This window comes from Ranitomeya variabilis, chromosome 5, assembly GCF_051348905.1.
Source record: "Ranitomeya variabilis isolate aRanVar5 chromosome 5, aRanVar5.hap1, whole genome shotgun sequence".
Lineage (NCBI taxonomy): Eukaryota > Metazoa > Chordata > Amphibia > Anura > Dendrobatidae > Ranitomeya > Ranitomeya variabilis.
This window is the reverse complement of record NC_135236.1, coordinates 68,400,236-68,414,330: the sequence shown is the minus strand read 5'-3', so window position 1 is coordinate 68,414,330 and position 14,095 is coordinate 68,400,236. Positions and strand designations below refer to the sequence as shown.

Genomic DNA, 14,095 nt, shown 5'->3' with positions numbered 1-14,095 from the left:
GCTGCTCTGCACCTTACATATCCGCAGCCACCAGACAGTGTCAGGTATGTGTGTTACCAGATGTGAGGGCCATAAGGTGTACACGACTGCCTTAGCGGCTTTCCTTCCAAACATCGCCAGTGACACAGACTTGGGAGAATGGAGTAAAATCAGTTGCGGCTTTACATTAAACTATTGATGATGGTGGCGTCATCCAGAGAATAGATTTATTTATAAAAAGCAGTCCGGTGGATCCCCACAGTCCTCAGGTGGCTTTCGCCTTGTTCTGTGGCTCAGTCTCTTGCTCGTACTCGATCTCCACGTAGGCTCTCTTTCTGATGGCTCCTTTCAGAGGCGTCTTGCCTTTAGATTTTCCGTTTGATGTATTTGCTTTATCTACTTCTTCCTCAGACTCCTGTTCACTGGATTCTTTCTCCTCATCGCTGCCCAATTTATCCATATCCTGCAGAGAGAATGAAAAAAAAATAAATTGTGAAGCTGATAAAATGAAGATGGTGTCATCATGTGTCCAGAGTCTATGACCCGTGGAAGGAGAGGGCAGTTTCGCTGCAGCACTTTGCGCCCATCCAAGGTTACAGTTCACATGTAAAGGGCGCTCAAATTCCCATAATGTGGTGGTGGCTCATGGGAGGCAAAATTGGTCTAGATATTTTTTGCCCCTCTTTATACAAAGTCTAAATAAAAGAAAGGAAGTGGAGACTGGTATTTTTTAACCATTTAATGAGAGCTAATAAGCATTTTACCAGTGGTCTAAGGGCTCTTATTATAGAGGCTGTGATGTACCCGGGTTGTCAATGGTCGTCTTCCAACCTTACCTCAAAGTCGCTCAGGTCACTTTCTTCCACGTCTTCGTCTTCCACATACTCTCTCTTACCACTGTCCTGAAAACAAAAAGGCAAAAGGTTAATTATTCTTGTACAGAATCACGCGACTCCTGGCATCTGACACATCGGTTGTTCAGGAGAGGGATTAGGGGGTCTGCACAGTCTGACCCAAAATGGAAGGGACTGAAAAATGGTAGAATAATAATAACAGCCTGCTGCATAAGCAGAACGGAGCGGATTATGGCCGTATTCCCACTGTGGACATGGCTGCGTTTTTATAGCAGAACCCAGATGTCTCACACGTGTTCTCTGCAGAAATGGCCCTTTGTGCTGCATATAGGTCATGATGTGGATGTTATTGTGATTATGTGGAGGACTATATCCAGGACCTAACACACTGAGTCTACAAGTCATACATACTTCATCGTCTTCCTCCTCCTCCTCTTCATCCTCAGAGTCGCTTGCCGCTTCCTGATGCTCCAAGGCTTTGTCAAAGGCTTGAATTGGGAAGTTGTAGATATCTCCATACTGTGAAGAAATATTACACAGATGACATCTCTAGCCAATAATAATAATGTCCCCCCCATGCACCTTCGTATGGTAATGACACTGCCGGTGTCCTGTGCTGCGGCAGAACAGGTGCTCAGCTGTCTAATGGAGGCTTCCTCGTTTCATCCTTCTGGTGATGGTGGCCTGGTCAAAGAGGTCTCCCCCATAGAGTTGGGTCACCAAGTGATTGATGATTAGAGAGAAGCCGTCTGAGATCAGCCGTGGGGACATTAAAGCGGCCTGTACAATAAGCCTGCGGTTGGGGCACACTCCACATATGTGCACACGGAGCTTTTGAGTGCAGGCCTGCTCCAAAGAATACCCCGAATATCCCTTAAAATATGCTTGAGAGACTCTTCCTATTCAGAACTATTCCAGATTCAGTGTTTGATAACCGCCTGGTGAGAATAGAAGAGCATGTCGCTTCTGTGCCGCATCTGATGGAATCCTCTCCAAACTAGGCACGTTCTAATCAGGAAGCTGCAAAAAAAAGCTGCAAAACTGCTCCAGGAAGTGAAAAGTTGGGGTGTGATGCACTTACAGCTTCTCAGCCTCCGCCTTATCGAAAGCAGAGACGCTGTAAGTGCATCATTATGTCCAAATGCACTTTCAGACAGAACTTCTAAAACACGACTTCTTGCTGCTGGATCAGCGCTTTTGAGTCATCATGTCTTGTAATAACAATTTTGTGCATACCCGAGATGCCTGTGCATCAAAAAATAAAACCTATGCCCGCCGTGAGCTGTCGTAGGGCAGTCTTCTGGTACACAATATAGGAGCTTGTCTGGCAGCAATTGCTACGCCTTTTTAATAAACCACATCAGCTTTTTTTTTTTTTTTTCACAGGCTGGAGGAAAAATGTCCGGCCCGGCCCTGAGGTTTAGCCCAAAATACCACATTCTATAAATCTAGCAGTTTTGTGACCCCACTCGTGATATAGAGGGGCTGATAATTCTTTTCCCCCAACTTAGTGTGTCCAGGCCCAAATGGGATAAAGTCCAGTAAGCCGGCTCGATTCCCCATCTTACCGCTCCCTGCTTCAGACGCTCCAGCAGCTCCTTCTCTATGGCATTGTCCAGTTGAGCGGCCACCAGGGCTTTTTCCTGAAATTAAACGTTGACTATTAACATGGAGCTGAACACACAAGAATTTAAGGACAGCTGCATCCTCCTGCTATAAGGGACATAAGAAAGCCTAGTACTGACCTCTCTCCTCCTTTCTCGTCGTTCCACCTTCTTGCTCAGTGGGACTAGTTTACGTCTTGGGGGGTTAAGAAAACAAAAAGTTAATTTTATAGCCAAGAACATAATTAAAAAGCACTAAAGCTACAACAAATCTGGTTGGATGTACAACGTTGGGAGTCGGCAGTGCGCAGAATCCCTGGATATTAACCTGTTCACGACATATGACATAATTGAGGGCGCCAATGGGTTGTCCTGACAGTCAGGAATCTGCTGATGACCCCCGTGCCTGTCATTATGATCCTACTATGTTCATAAAAGACTGTGATTTCTGCTGTTATAGATTTACTCCCATACATAATATGTACTGCTGTTGTTAGCCCTATATAAGATTAAAGGGGTGTTTACATATGCAGACAACTACAGGTGGTTCTTGGGGGCACAGGGGACCTGACAGGTTCCCTTTAAAAAAAAAATATATATATTTGGTATCTATGTACTTGTACTGACCTGGAGACTCATAAAACTCACTAAAGCTGCAGAATATGATTAATATTAATTGCATATCAATCAATTAATCATCAAAATTTACAAATAATACACCTAATGAGGGTCCGGCTGCGAGCGACCCCGTAACCGCCCACATCTGCCTACGAGTCGGACTTACTGTCTCCGGAGGGTGAGTTTGCGGATCCGGATCAGGTACTGTGTGATTTTGGTGAACCGCTGCTTGCACTTGTGTCTGATGAACCGCGGCCAGTAGATCAGGTTCTCATCGATCTGCTGCAGCGCTTGCTCATAGTTCTTGCTCAGACGCACCTGCCGAGGACAATTTCTTTAGATTACTAAATGTGTACGAATGTGAGGGGTCACAGAAGAAAGTGGATGCGGCTGTATCACCTTCCTAAAAAAACTTTAAAAAAAAAAAAAAAATGTCCTTTTCGCAGAAGCGTTGAACGGTGCGGGCTTGGAAGCTAAACTCTATATACAGTGGGTGCCGGCTGTGCATACAGCTGTCACCCAACAGCATTAGTTTAGACCCTTTGATGCTGGGACCTGAGTGACCGCTTCATTCAAGTAGTCAGGAGGGGAGCTCAGGAAATAAGTTACGGACCGCATCTCTAACCCTTAAAAGGCTGAGGTTTCTTGTTCGCCTCTCCGCCTTTAAGCAACCATACATTTTTCCACACTAATGTCGCTGTTTGATGCAAGAAATTTATTTTTTTTATGTGACATTTATATAATTTTTGTTTTTACTTTTTCCCCACATTTTTTATTACATTATTTTTACAATGTATACACAGTTATCATTTATGTTGCCGATGCTTCCTTCCACTGTGGAGAAGGCAGCGCTTTTTGGAACCTCCTTGGGGCACCTGGACCTACCGATCGGCTAGATTGCAGCAGCGACATTATACCACCATGCTGCGCACTTGGGGTCCGCATCGGTATGCTCACAAGATGGTTGGTGCTCAGGATAGAGGTAGAAGGACATGGACAATCACTCAATAAAATGATTGTGACTCCTTTACGTGGTTGTAGAGATTCACAGCGGCATCTGCATGGTTTGAGAAGTGATCAGAGCACAGCCGGCACCGGCCCGGTATGGACGGGGCACCGTGCAGCCGCACCGGAGGTGTAACGTATGTATACTGTTTAGCTCGGGGGTTGTACAGTGAAGCCTATTTCTGCATCAAGTACGCGGCAAGCCGAGCACACTACTGCCAAGGTAAGCATCAGATGGACGGCAACGGACTTACTGTGTCCGGTATAGGTGTATGTAGCCTGTATTGGGGTGCGGGCTTTTCTGCACTTACCCTTTCCCACAAGCGAGCCGGAAATGCCGCCCTCTCTATGGTCTTCATGTACAAGTAGCAGATACCTGCGGGTAACAGACAGGTCAGATTCTCCGCGCCTTCCTCTGCGCTCAGGGTGTAAGGTCACCAGCCTCTGACATTTACCTTTCTCTTCTTTAATGGTGGCATACTGGCTGTTAGCGAGAGGACAGGACGCGCGGTTACACTGGCCGGTAATGTTGTCTTCGCTCCGGCAGAAATTCTGAGTCTTTGTCCTACAAAATATTAGCACTGGTTACACAGGATCGTGGAAAGCCAGCGATAACATCTCATTCAGCAAATGTGAATTGTCTATTGATCTCCGATGGAGGCTTATCACTGCAGAGGGGGGAGGCTCCTGCTGCAGCCGGCTGCCTTACAGCCAGACACAGGAGACAATGTAGACAGGCTGAAAACATTACACATGGCCAAGAATGGACAACTGGTGCAGCCGTCAACCCCACAATGATCACTGATGCACCACTGGACAGGCAATACATGTATGTAGTAGGGTAAACTGCTGGAAAAGTTGTCGGGAGACTTAAGGTACCTTCACACTAAACGACTTTGCAACGAGAACGACAACGATCCGTGATGTTGCAGCGTCCTGGATAGCAATATCGTTGTGTTTGACACGCAGCAGCGATCTGGATCCTGCTGTGATATCGCTGGTCGTTGCTGAAAGTCCAGAACTTTATTTGGTCGTCAGATCGGCGTGTTTCGTTGTGTTTGACAGCAAAAGCAACGATGCCAGCAATGTTTTGCAATGGTAACCAGGGTAAATATCGGGTTACTAAGCGCAGGGCCGTGCTTAGTAACCCGATATTTACCCAGGTTACCATTGTAAAAGTAAAAAAAAAACACTACATACTCACCCTCTGATGTGTCACATCCCCCGGCGTCCGCGCTGCTGCTCAGAGCTTCCTGCACTGAATGTGTCAGTGCCGGCCGTAAAGCAAAGCACAGCGGTGACATCACCGCTGTGCTTCAGGGCCGGCACTCACACAGTGCAGGGAAGCGGACGCCGGGGGACGCGACAGACACGGCAATGTCAGTATGTAGTGTTTTTTTTTTTTTTACATTTACACTGGTAACCAGGGTAAACATCGGGTTACTAAGCGCGGCCCTGCGCTTAGTAACCCGATGTTTACCCTGGTTACCCGGGGACTTCGGCATCGTTGGTCGCTGGAGAGCGGTCTGTGTGACAGCTCTCCAGCGACCACACAACGACGAAACAGCGACGCTGCAGCGATCGGCATCGTTGTCTATATCGCTGCAGCGTCGCTTAATGTGACGGTACTTTTAAAGAACGGCCATGGGCTGAACACATGGGATAATTCACTTACTTTATCTTGAAGGAACAAAACTGTTTATTTCCCACGATGTCCCAGATAACCTGGAAGGGAAGAGACGGGATAAATGCAGAGAAACAAAACAGCGGAAACTGCGAGATAGAGGAGGAAACAGCAGAAATCAGGAGGATTGAATGCACTAGATAGGTCAGCCAGGCCTGCCGCCATCATCATGTGTGGGGCGGCCTGACTGTCTCCCAATATAAGGGGACATAACGTGGTGCTGATGACACTGGGGCCACAAACACCTCCCGGGACGCAGACATGATCTGCAGACTGAGAACGAATGGGGGTCACAATGTCAGACGACGTGAGCAGAGACAGAATACCCCACTAAAGAGACATCTTATCACAACAGCCAATCGGTGCCGACCCCCATCAGGAACAGCCGGTCGGTGTCACCCCCCCATCAGGAACAGCTGGTCAGTGTCGCCCCCCCATCGGGAATGACCGGTCGGTGTCACCCCCCATCGGAAACGGATGATCAGTGTCGTCCCCCCCATTGGGAACGGATGGTCGGTATCGTCCCCCCCGTCGGGAACAGCTGATCAGTGTCACCCCCCCATCGGGAACAGCTGATCAGTGTCACCCCCCCATCGGGAACAGCTGATCAGTGTCGCCCCCCCATCGGGAACAGCTGATCAGTGTCGCCCCCCCCCCCCCCCCCCCGTCGGGAACAGCTGATCAGTGTCGCCCCCCCATCGGGAACAGCTGATCAGTGTCACCCCCCCATCGGGAACAGCTGATCAGTGTCGCCCCCCCATCGGGAACAGCTGATCAGTGTCGCCCCCCATCGGGAACAGCTGATCAGTGTCGCCCCCCCCCGTCGGGAACAGCTGATCAGTGTCGCCCCCCCCCATCGGGAACAGCTGATCAGTGTCACCCCCCCATCGGGAACAGCTGATCAGTGTCGCCCCCCATCGGGAACAGCTGATCAGTGTCGCCCTCCCATCGGGAACAGCTGATCAGTGTCGCCCTCCCATCGGGAACAGCTGATCAGTGTCGCCCCCCCCCCCCGTCGGGAACAGCTGATCAGTGTCGCCCCCCCCATCGGGAACAGCTGATCAGTGTCACCCCCCCATCGGGAACAGCTGATCAGTGTCGCCCTCCCATCGGGAACAGCTGATCAGTGTCGCCCCCCCCCCCGTCGGGAACAGCTGATCAGTGTTGCCCCCCCCATCGGGAACAGCTGATCAGTGTCACCCCCCCATCGGGAACAGCTGATCAGTGTCGCCCCCCATCGGGAACAGCTGATCAGTGTCGCCCCCCCATCAGGAACAGCTGATCAGTGTCGCCGCCCCCCCCCCCCCCCCCCCGTCGGGAACAGCTGATCAGTGTCGCCCCCCCATCGGGAACAGCTGATCAGTGTCACCCCCCCATCGGGAACGGCTGATCAGTGTCGCCCCCCCCGTCGGGAACAGCTGATCAGTGTCACCCCCCCATCGGGAACAGCTGATCAGTGTCGCCCCCCCGTCGGGAACAGCTGATCAGTGTCGCCCCCCCGTCGGGAACAGCTGATCAGTGTCGCCCCCCCGTCGGGAACAGCTGATCAGTGTCGCCCCCCCCCATCGGGAACAGCTGATCAGTGTCACCCCCCCCATCGGGAACAGCTGATCAGTGTCGCCCCCCCGTCGGGAACAGCTGATCAGTGTGGCCCCCCCATCGGGAACAGCTGATCAGTGTCGCCCCCCCCCGTCGGGAACAGCTGATCAGTGTCACCCCCCCATCGGGAACAGCTGATCAGTGTCGCCCCCCCGTCGGGAACAGCTGATCAGTGTCGCCCCCCCGTCGGGAACAGCTGATCAGTGTCACCCCCCCATCGGGAACAGCTGATCAGTGTCACCCCCCATCGGGAACAGCTGATCAGTGTCGCCCCCCCCGTCGGGAACAGCTGATCAGTGTCGCCCCCCGTCGGGAACAGCTGATCAGTGTCGCCTCCCCCATTGGGAACAGCGGATTGGTGTCTCCCCCCCATCAGGAACGGATGATCAGTGTGACCCCCCCCATCGGGAACAGCCGATCAGTGTCTCCCCCCCATCAGGAACGGATGATCGGTGTCGCCCCCCACAGATCTGGTATTTATGATCTGTCCACATGGCAAAGTACCAGTCAGTCCCTGTAAGTCGCCGTACAGGGACGTCAGTGTGAAAAGAAACAAGTAACATAATAATCCCCCTGGAGGCAAGTGTCTGTGCCCCCTTTTAGTCACGTGAAAAAAGACCCACGAATCCGAGCCTGGCGCCTGAGCTATCCCTGCCAGCCTCCTGCCGTACAGTAACGTCCGCGCCGCGCTCAGTAACATCTGCCGCACCGTCGCCGCTTCCTTCCTTACATCGTCGTGCTGCATCTCGGCGGCGTCACGTTATTCCTTCTCCTCCCCGGGTACCGCACTATAAACGCGTGTAACCCTCAGTGAGCCGCCATCTGTAAAAGGACCGGATCTCGCGAGAATCACGTCACTTCCGCGGGGAAGAAAACCAAATCCCCAGCCAGGATTGCGGACGGAGACTGCGATTGGTCAACGTGCTGCATATATTAGCATATGTAATGACCACGGCAGACGATGACTGCGATTGGTCAACGTGCTGCATCATTAGCATGTGTGATGAACACGGCGGACGATGACTACGATTGGTCAATTCTCTGCATATATTAACATATGTAATATTTTACTGTAAAATCTTTATTTCACGGTGACTATTACTATTGACAGCCTAACATGATTACAGGACTAGTCATGTGACAGCGCTCCATCACGTGACCTGTCTGTGGTAAAGTCGCCCCAATCCCAGTGGCGGGTGTCCGCTCCCGGGGTGATGCCGCGCCCGGTGCTCGCCGATCCTTCTGGTTCAGAAGTGTGATGATTGGGTGCTCACACGGCTGTGTGACATGTGCGGCCTCCTTGTTACGACTGGCACATTACCCTTCTGATCCTGGACCGGGGGGATCAACGCTGTGGGAGCGGATGTGACGTCCAATCTGCGTGCAGCTTACATCGCTGTGTGAAAGGCTCTCTGATTGGTCGGTTTGTAAGTAATGTTAAACGGTGGTTTTTTTTGTTAGTTTACTTTTATTATTGCGCTAATTAGGTTTCTAGATGACTCCTGTCCTATAGAGGTGTCTGTCAGCCTGGCTTCCAGCGCCCCTTCCCCACCCACTGCACTGAGATCCTGGGGCAGAAGCCCTTCACTTCTCTCTGGCTCCACAGGGGAGGAGCTCCATGAGCCTGTGCTGTGATTGGTGCAGTCATTGCCCGGCCTGGGCCCCTGCCGGACTCCTCCATCTACTGCCGCTGATGGAAGAAAACTGTTGGGAACGCAGAAGACTGAGGAGAAGATGCTGACACGTGTGAACATCGCCCTACGTGTACGGTGTGCCCACGTTCAGGATTGTTTGCAGAATTTTTCTGAGCAAAACCCGACTTCTTTCTCTACGTTCACATTTGCGTTGTTGGGGGGGACTTGGCTATATACTGTGTGCTATGTGTGGGGGAGGGGGACTTGGCTATATACTGTGTGCTATGTGTGGGGGAGGGGGACTTGGCTATATACTGTGTGCTATGTGTGGGGAGGGGGACTTGGCTATATACTGTGTGCTATGTGTGGGGAGGGGGACTTGGCTATATACTGTGTGTGGGGAGGGGGACTTGGCTATATACTGTGTGCTGTGTGTGGGGAGGGGTACTTGTCTATATAATGCGTGTAGGGGAGAGGGGCTTGTCTATATACTGTGTGGGGGAGGGGGACTTGGCTATATACTGTTTGCTATGTGTGGGGGAGGGGGACTTGGCTATATACTGCATGCTGTGTGTGTGTGGGGAGGGGAACTTGGCTATATACTGCATGCTGTGTGTGTGGAGAGGGGGACTTGGCTATATACTGCATGCTGTGTGTGTGGGGAGGGGGACTTGGCTATATACTGCATGCTGTGTGTGTGGGGAGGGGGACTTGGCTATATACTGCATGCTGTGTGTATGGGGAGGGGGACTTGGCTATATACTGCATGCTGTGTGTATGGGGAGGGGGACTTGGCTATAATACTATTTGCTATGTGTGGGGGAGGGGGACTTGGCTATATGCTGTGTGTGTGTGTGAGGGGGACTTGGCTATATACTGTGTGCTGTGTGTGGGGGAGGGGGACTTGTCTATATAATGTGTAGGGGAGAGGGGCTTGTCTATATACTGTGTGGGGGAGGGGGACTTGGCTATATACTGCGTGCTGTGTGTGTGGGGGAGGGGGACTTGTCTATATAATGCGTGTAGGGGAGAGGGGCTTGTCTGTATACTGTGTGTGGGGGAGGGGGACTTGGCTATATACTGTTTGCTGTGTGTGGGGGAGGGGGACTTAGCTATATACTGTGTGCTATGTGTGGGGAGGGGGACTTGGCTATATAATGCGTGTAGGGGAGAGGGGCTTGTCTATATACTGTGTGTGGGAGGGGGACTTGGGTGTATAGACGCTGCTGCCGTATGTGTCCCTATTACTGCACCTGATACCCCAATACTGAGCCTCTGCTGCCGTATGTGTCCCTATTACTGCACCTGATACCCCAATACTGAGCCGCTGCTGCCGTATGTGTCCCTATTACTGCACCTGATACCCCAATACTGAGCTGCTGCCGTATGTGACCTTATTACTGCCCCTGATACCCCAATACTGAGCTGCTGCCGTATGTGACCTTATTACTGCCCCTGATACCCCAATACTGAGCTGCTGCCGTATGTGACCTTATTACTGCCCCTGATACCCCAATACTGAGCTGCTGCTGCCGTATGTGACCTTATTACTGCCCCTGATACCCCAATACTGAGCCGCTGCTGCCGTATGTGTCCTTATTACTGCCCCTGATACCCCAATACTGAGCTGCTGCCGTATGTGACCTTATTACTGCCCCTGATACCCCAATACTGAGCCGCTGCTGCTGTATGTGTCCTTATTACTGCACCTGATACCCCAATACTGAGCTGCTGCTGCCGTATGTGACCTTATTACTGCCCCTGATACCCCAATACTGAGCCGCTGCTGCCGTATGTGTCCTTATTACTGCCCCTGATACCCCAATACTGAGCTGCTGCTGCCGTATGTGACCTTATTACTGCCCCTGATACCCCAATACTGAGCTGCTGCCGTATGTGACCTTATTACTGCCCCTGATACCCCAATACTGAGCTGCTGCTGCCGTATGTGACCTTATTACTGCCCCTGATACCCCAATACTGAGCCGCTGCTGCCGTATGTGTCCTTATTACTGCCCCTGATACCCCAATACTGAGCTGCTGCTGCCGTATGTGACCTTATTACTGCCCCTGATACCCCAATACTGAGCCGCTGCTGCCGTATGTGACCCTATTACTGCACCTGATACCCCAATACTGAGCCTCTGCTGCTGTATGTATCCCTATTACTGCCCCTGATACCCCAATACTGAGCCGCTGCTGCCGTATGTGTCCCTATTACTGCACCTGATACCCCAATACTGAGCCGCTGCTGCCGTATGTGTCCCTATTACTGCACCTGATACCCCAATACTGAGCCGCTGCTGCCGTATGTGTCCCTATTACTGCCCCTGATACCCCAATACTGAGCCGCTGCTGCCGTATGTGACCTTATTACTGCCCCTGATACCCCAATACTGAGCCGCTGCTGCTCCATGTGTCCCTATTACTACACCTGCTGTGTGGTTCTGTGTGCCCTCTAAATTCTAAAGCAACCCACTATAATATAGTAATGCCGGGTGCAAGTGCCCTAGAAAACAGAGCCCGCATTTTGCCCCCAGAAAGTAATATTGCCCTCTGTGTACCCCTTTGATAGGTTACTGTGACTGAGTTCCCTTATAACAATAAGTGCCCACTTTACATTTCATAAAGTCCCGAGTCTCCCCCTATACAGCTCCCCTATACACAGTATAATGCCCCCTCACTATATAGTACCACCCACACAGTATACTGACCCCTTAGTAGCCGCCAAACTGTTTGATGGCTCCAACAATGTATAATGACCCCCACACTGTAATCTCCATACTGTATGATGGCCCCATAGATAGCCTCCATATACAGTAGCATAATGCACCAAATAGTCCACAATATAGTATAATGCACTCCCCATAGGCAGACTCTATAGCATAAGGCAGCTCCCATAGGCAGACACTGTAATAAGGCAGCACCCCTATAGGCAGACCCTGTAATAAGGCAGCCCCCATAGTCAGACCCTGTAGTATGGCAGCCCCCCATAGGCAGACCCTGTAATAAGGCAGCCCCCATAATCAGACCCTGTAATAAGGCAGCCCCCATAATCAGACCCTGTAATAAGGCAGCCCCCATAGGCAGACCCTGTAATAAGGCAGCAGCCGCTATAAAAAATAAATACTCACCTCTCTTCTTCCTGGTTCTTGCGCTGCTCCCGCTGATCTCCGCTGATCTCGCTGTCAGTGTCGGCGACGTCAGACGCCGACAGACAGGGGGATGATGGGAGAAGGAGCGCAGCTCTCCTCCCATCAATGCGATCAGCTGTATCTGCTAATGCTGGTACAGCTGATCTACCGATGACAGCGGAGGGCCCACTGCTGGCACCGGGCCCCCCCGCCTGTTCAGGGGCCCCATAGCGGCCGGGCGGCAGAGCAGGGAGATCGATTCTCCCTGCTCTGCCGCAGAATGTAACTGTATAGGTGCTCTGCACGCGCCGATAGTTACAGTAGTATAGCTCTGGGTGAGCCCCCTCAGAGCATCGGGCCCGGGGCGCCCGCACCCTCTGCCCCCCCGGTAGCTACGCCACTGCTCGGAGGTCACGCGAGCGTGCTCTGGAAAACCCGAGCAACGAGTACACTCGCTCATCACTAATCTCTATCTATATTGTATCAGGAATTATGCAATTGATCAATAGGGGAGAAAAAATACACACAAACAAATACAATACATAAAATGAAATACATTTTATATATATATAGTATATAATAAACAGTACAATGTAAAATAAAAACAAATATACTGCAATATTTCTTGTGACCACTAGATGGCAGCATGTGACATAAGAAAGCATTGTCATAATGGTAAGATCACACATTGGGGTATATACTGTATATCTCACCATGTTCTCTTAACCCCTTCACACAATTTAAAGCGTTAATGTCACGGGGCGGTTACAAGGTTAAAAACTTTCAGTCATTAGTGATGTCCCTATAAAGAGGGTGCTAAGGGGCACACGGATGCGTTCTGTGGCCAATCTACATAGCCATGTATACAGATCACTGAAAAAAATAACAGAATGTCAGTGATGATGGCAAACACCCAGAAGTGGCTGTCCGCAGGTGAGGGTTTCTTTTTTTTGGACTTCTACCCTCCGTCATGGTGCAAGGCTCATTATAGTTGGTCACTGACTTACCCAATAGGAGGCGCTAGAGAGACAGTTGTCATTATTTTTGGAGGAGAGCTAATTTCAATACCCATTTTTACTCTTCGCCACGACAGCACCCCACTGGAGAGAGGGATCCGCCCCGCAGGAACAGGAAACCTATTGAGAAATAAAAGGGGGCGGTCCACCTCTCCTCCTCAGTTTAGGTTTCCTGTTCCTGCGGGAACATCCAGGAACGACAGGACTACAGGACATACCTGGGCTAGCATGCCGCCTGCGCGGTATCCGCGAGAACGGCAGGGGCTGCGGCTCAGAAGCAGCGTCGGGGGAGTTCCGTTAGACGGCTCCCTCCTCGTCTGATGGAGCGGGCAAACGGCCGGGTCCGGGGAGGGCCGCCCGGCGTCTTCCCCAGCGTGCGGTGCGGCAGTGAGGAGGCAAACGGCAGTACGGCAGGAGCCGGGTAAGGTGACCTCCCATTGCGGTCCAGTGCTGAATCCCGGGCCGCACATGCGCCGACCGCCGCAATACAGGCTACCCCGGAAATGAATAATGGACTTCCGGGGCGCCTAGGCCGGATCTAAGGCGGGGGAGCCGGCGCCGATCTGCGCATGCGCAAAAAAAAAAAAAAAAAAGGCGCGCTATTTAAATCACTGCACAAACAGTAAAACGGCGATGCAGAGATGTCATCCCCAGGTGCCATGGACCCCACAGCTGGAGATCCAGTACCCCCCGCCAAAGATCACGCCAGAGGATCCTCGGAGACCACTCGTAAAAGTGACGGTTCCAGAACAGGATCTCGGCCTTCTGATCCGGTATTATTTGCTTCACTGGGTGAGTTGTGAACTCTACCTATTAAGCTGACGCTGTCTCCCTATTTCTCTCTTTTCCCTTTCTCTCTCTACGCTCAGGGCAAAAAACGACAAAAAACGAAACACAGGGAATTTGCCTTGTGTAGCCAGCCCCTTCCTGACTCATACCCCAAAAAACTTTGCAAGGACTGTTTTAAG

The 14,095-nt window shown here is 51.3% G+C and overlaps 1 protein-coding gene, 1 long non-coding RNA gene and 1 other non-coding gene across 3 annotated transcripts in view; 2 read left to right on the top strand and 1 right to left on the bottom strand.

Annotated features, from left to right (window-relative positions):
• Positions 1-192: 192 nt before the first annotated feature.
• MAK16 (MAK16 homolog) lies at positions 193-8,202 on the bottom strand. Its single transcript, XM_077262129.1, has 10 exons — positions 8,074-8,202; positions 5,736-5,785; positions 4,516-4,625; positions 4,372-4,436; positions 3,222-3,373; positions 2,579-2,633; positions 2,402-2,476; positions 1,245-1,352; positions 816-881; positions 193-442 (listed from the first exon to the last, which is right to left on the bottom strand). The coding sequence occupies exons 1-10, from the start codon at positions 8,086-8,088 to the stop codon at positions 245-247; spliced, it is 894 nt and encodes a 297-aa protein (XP_077118244.1). The 5' UTR covers positions 8,089-8,202; the 3' UTR covers positions 193-244.
• A 173-nt stretch (positions 8,203-8,375) lies between these two features.
• LOC143774490 (uncharacterized) overlaps positions 8,376-14,095 on the top strand; it is a 104,565-nt gene continuing 98,845 nt past the window's right edge. Inside the window, exon 1 of the long non-coding RNA XR_013215543.1 lies at positions 8,376-8,770. This is a non-coding gene — a long non-coding RNA (uncharacterized LOC143774490). The remainder of the gene's footprint in view (positions 8,771-14,095) is intronic.
• LOC143777284 (small nucleolar RNA U13) lies at positions 8,580-8,674 on the top strand. Its single transcript, XR_013216076.1, has one exon. It is a non-coding gene; the product is annotated as a small nucleolar RNA U13 (small nucleolar RNA).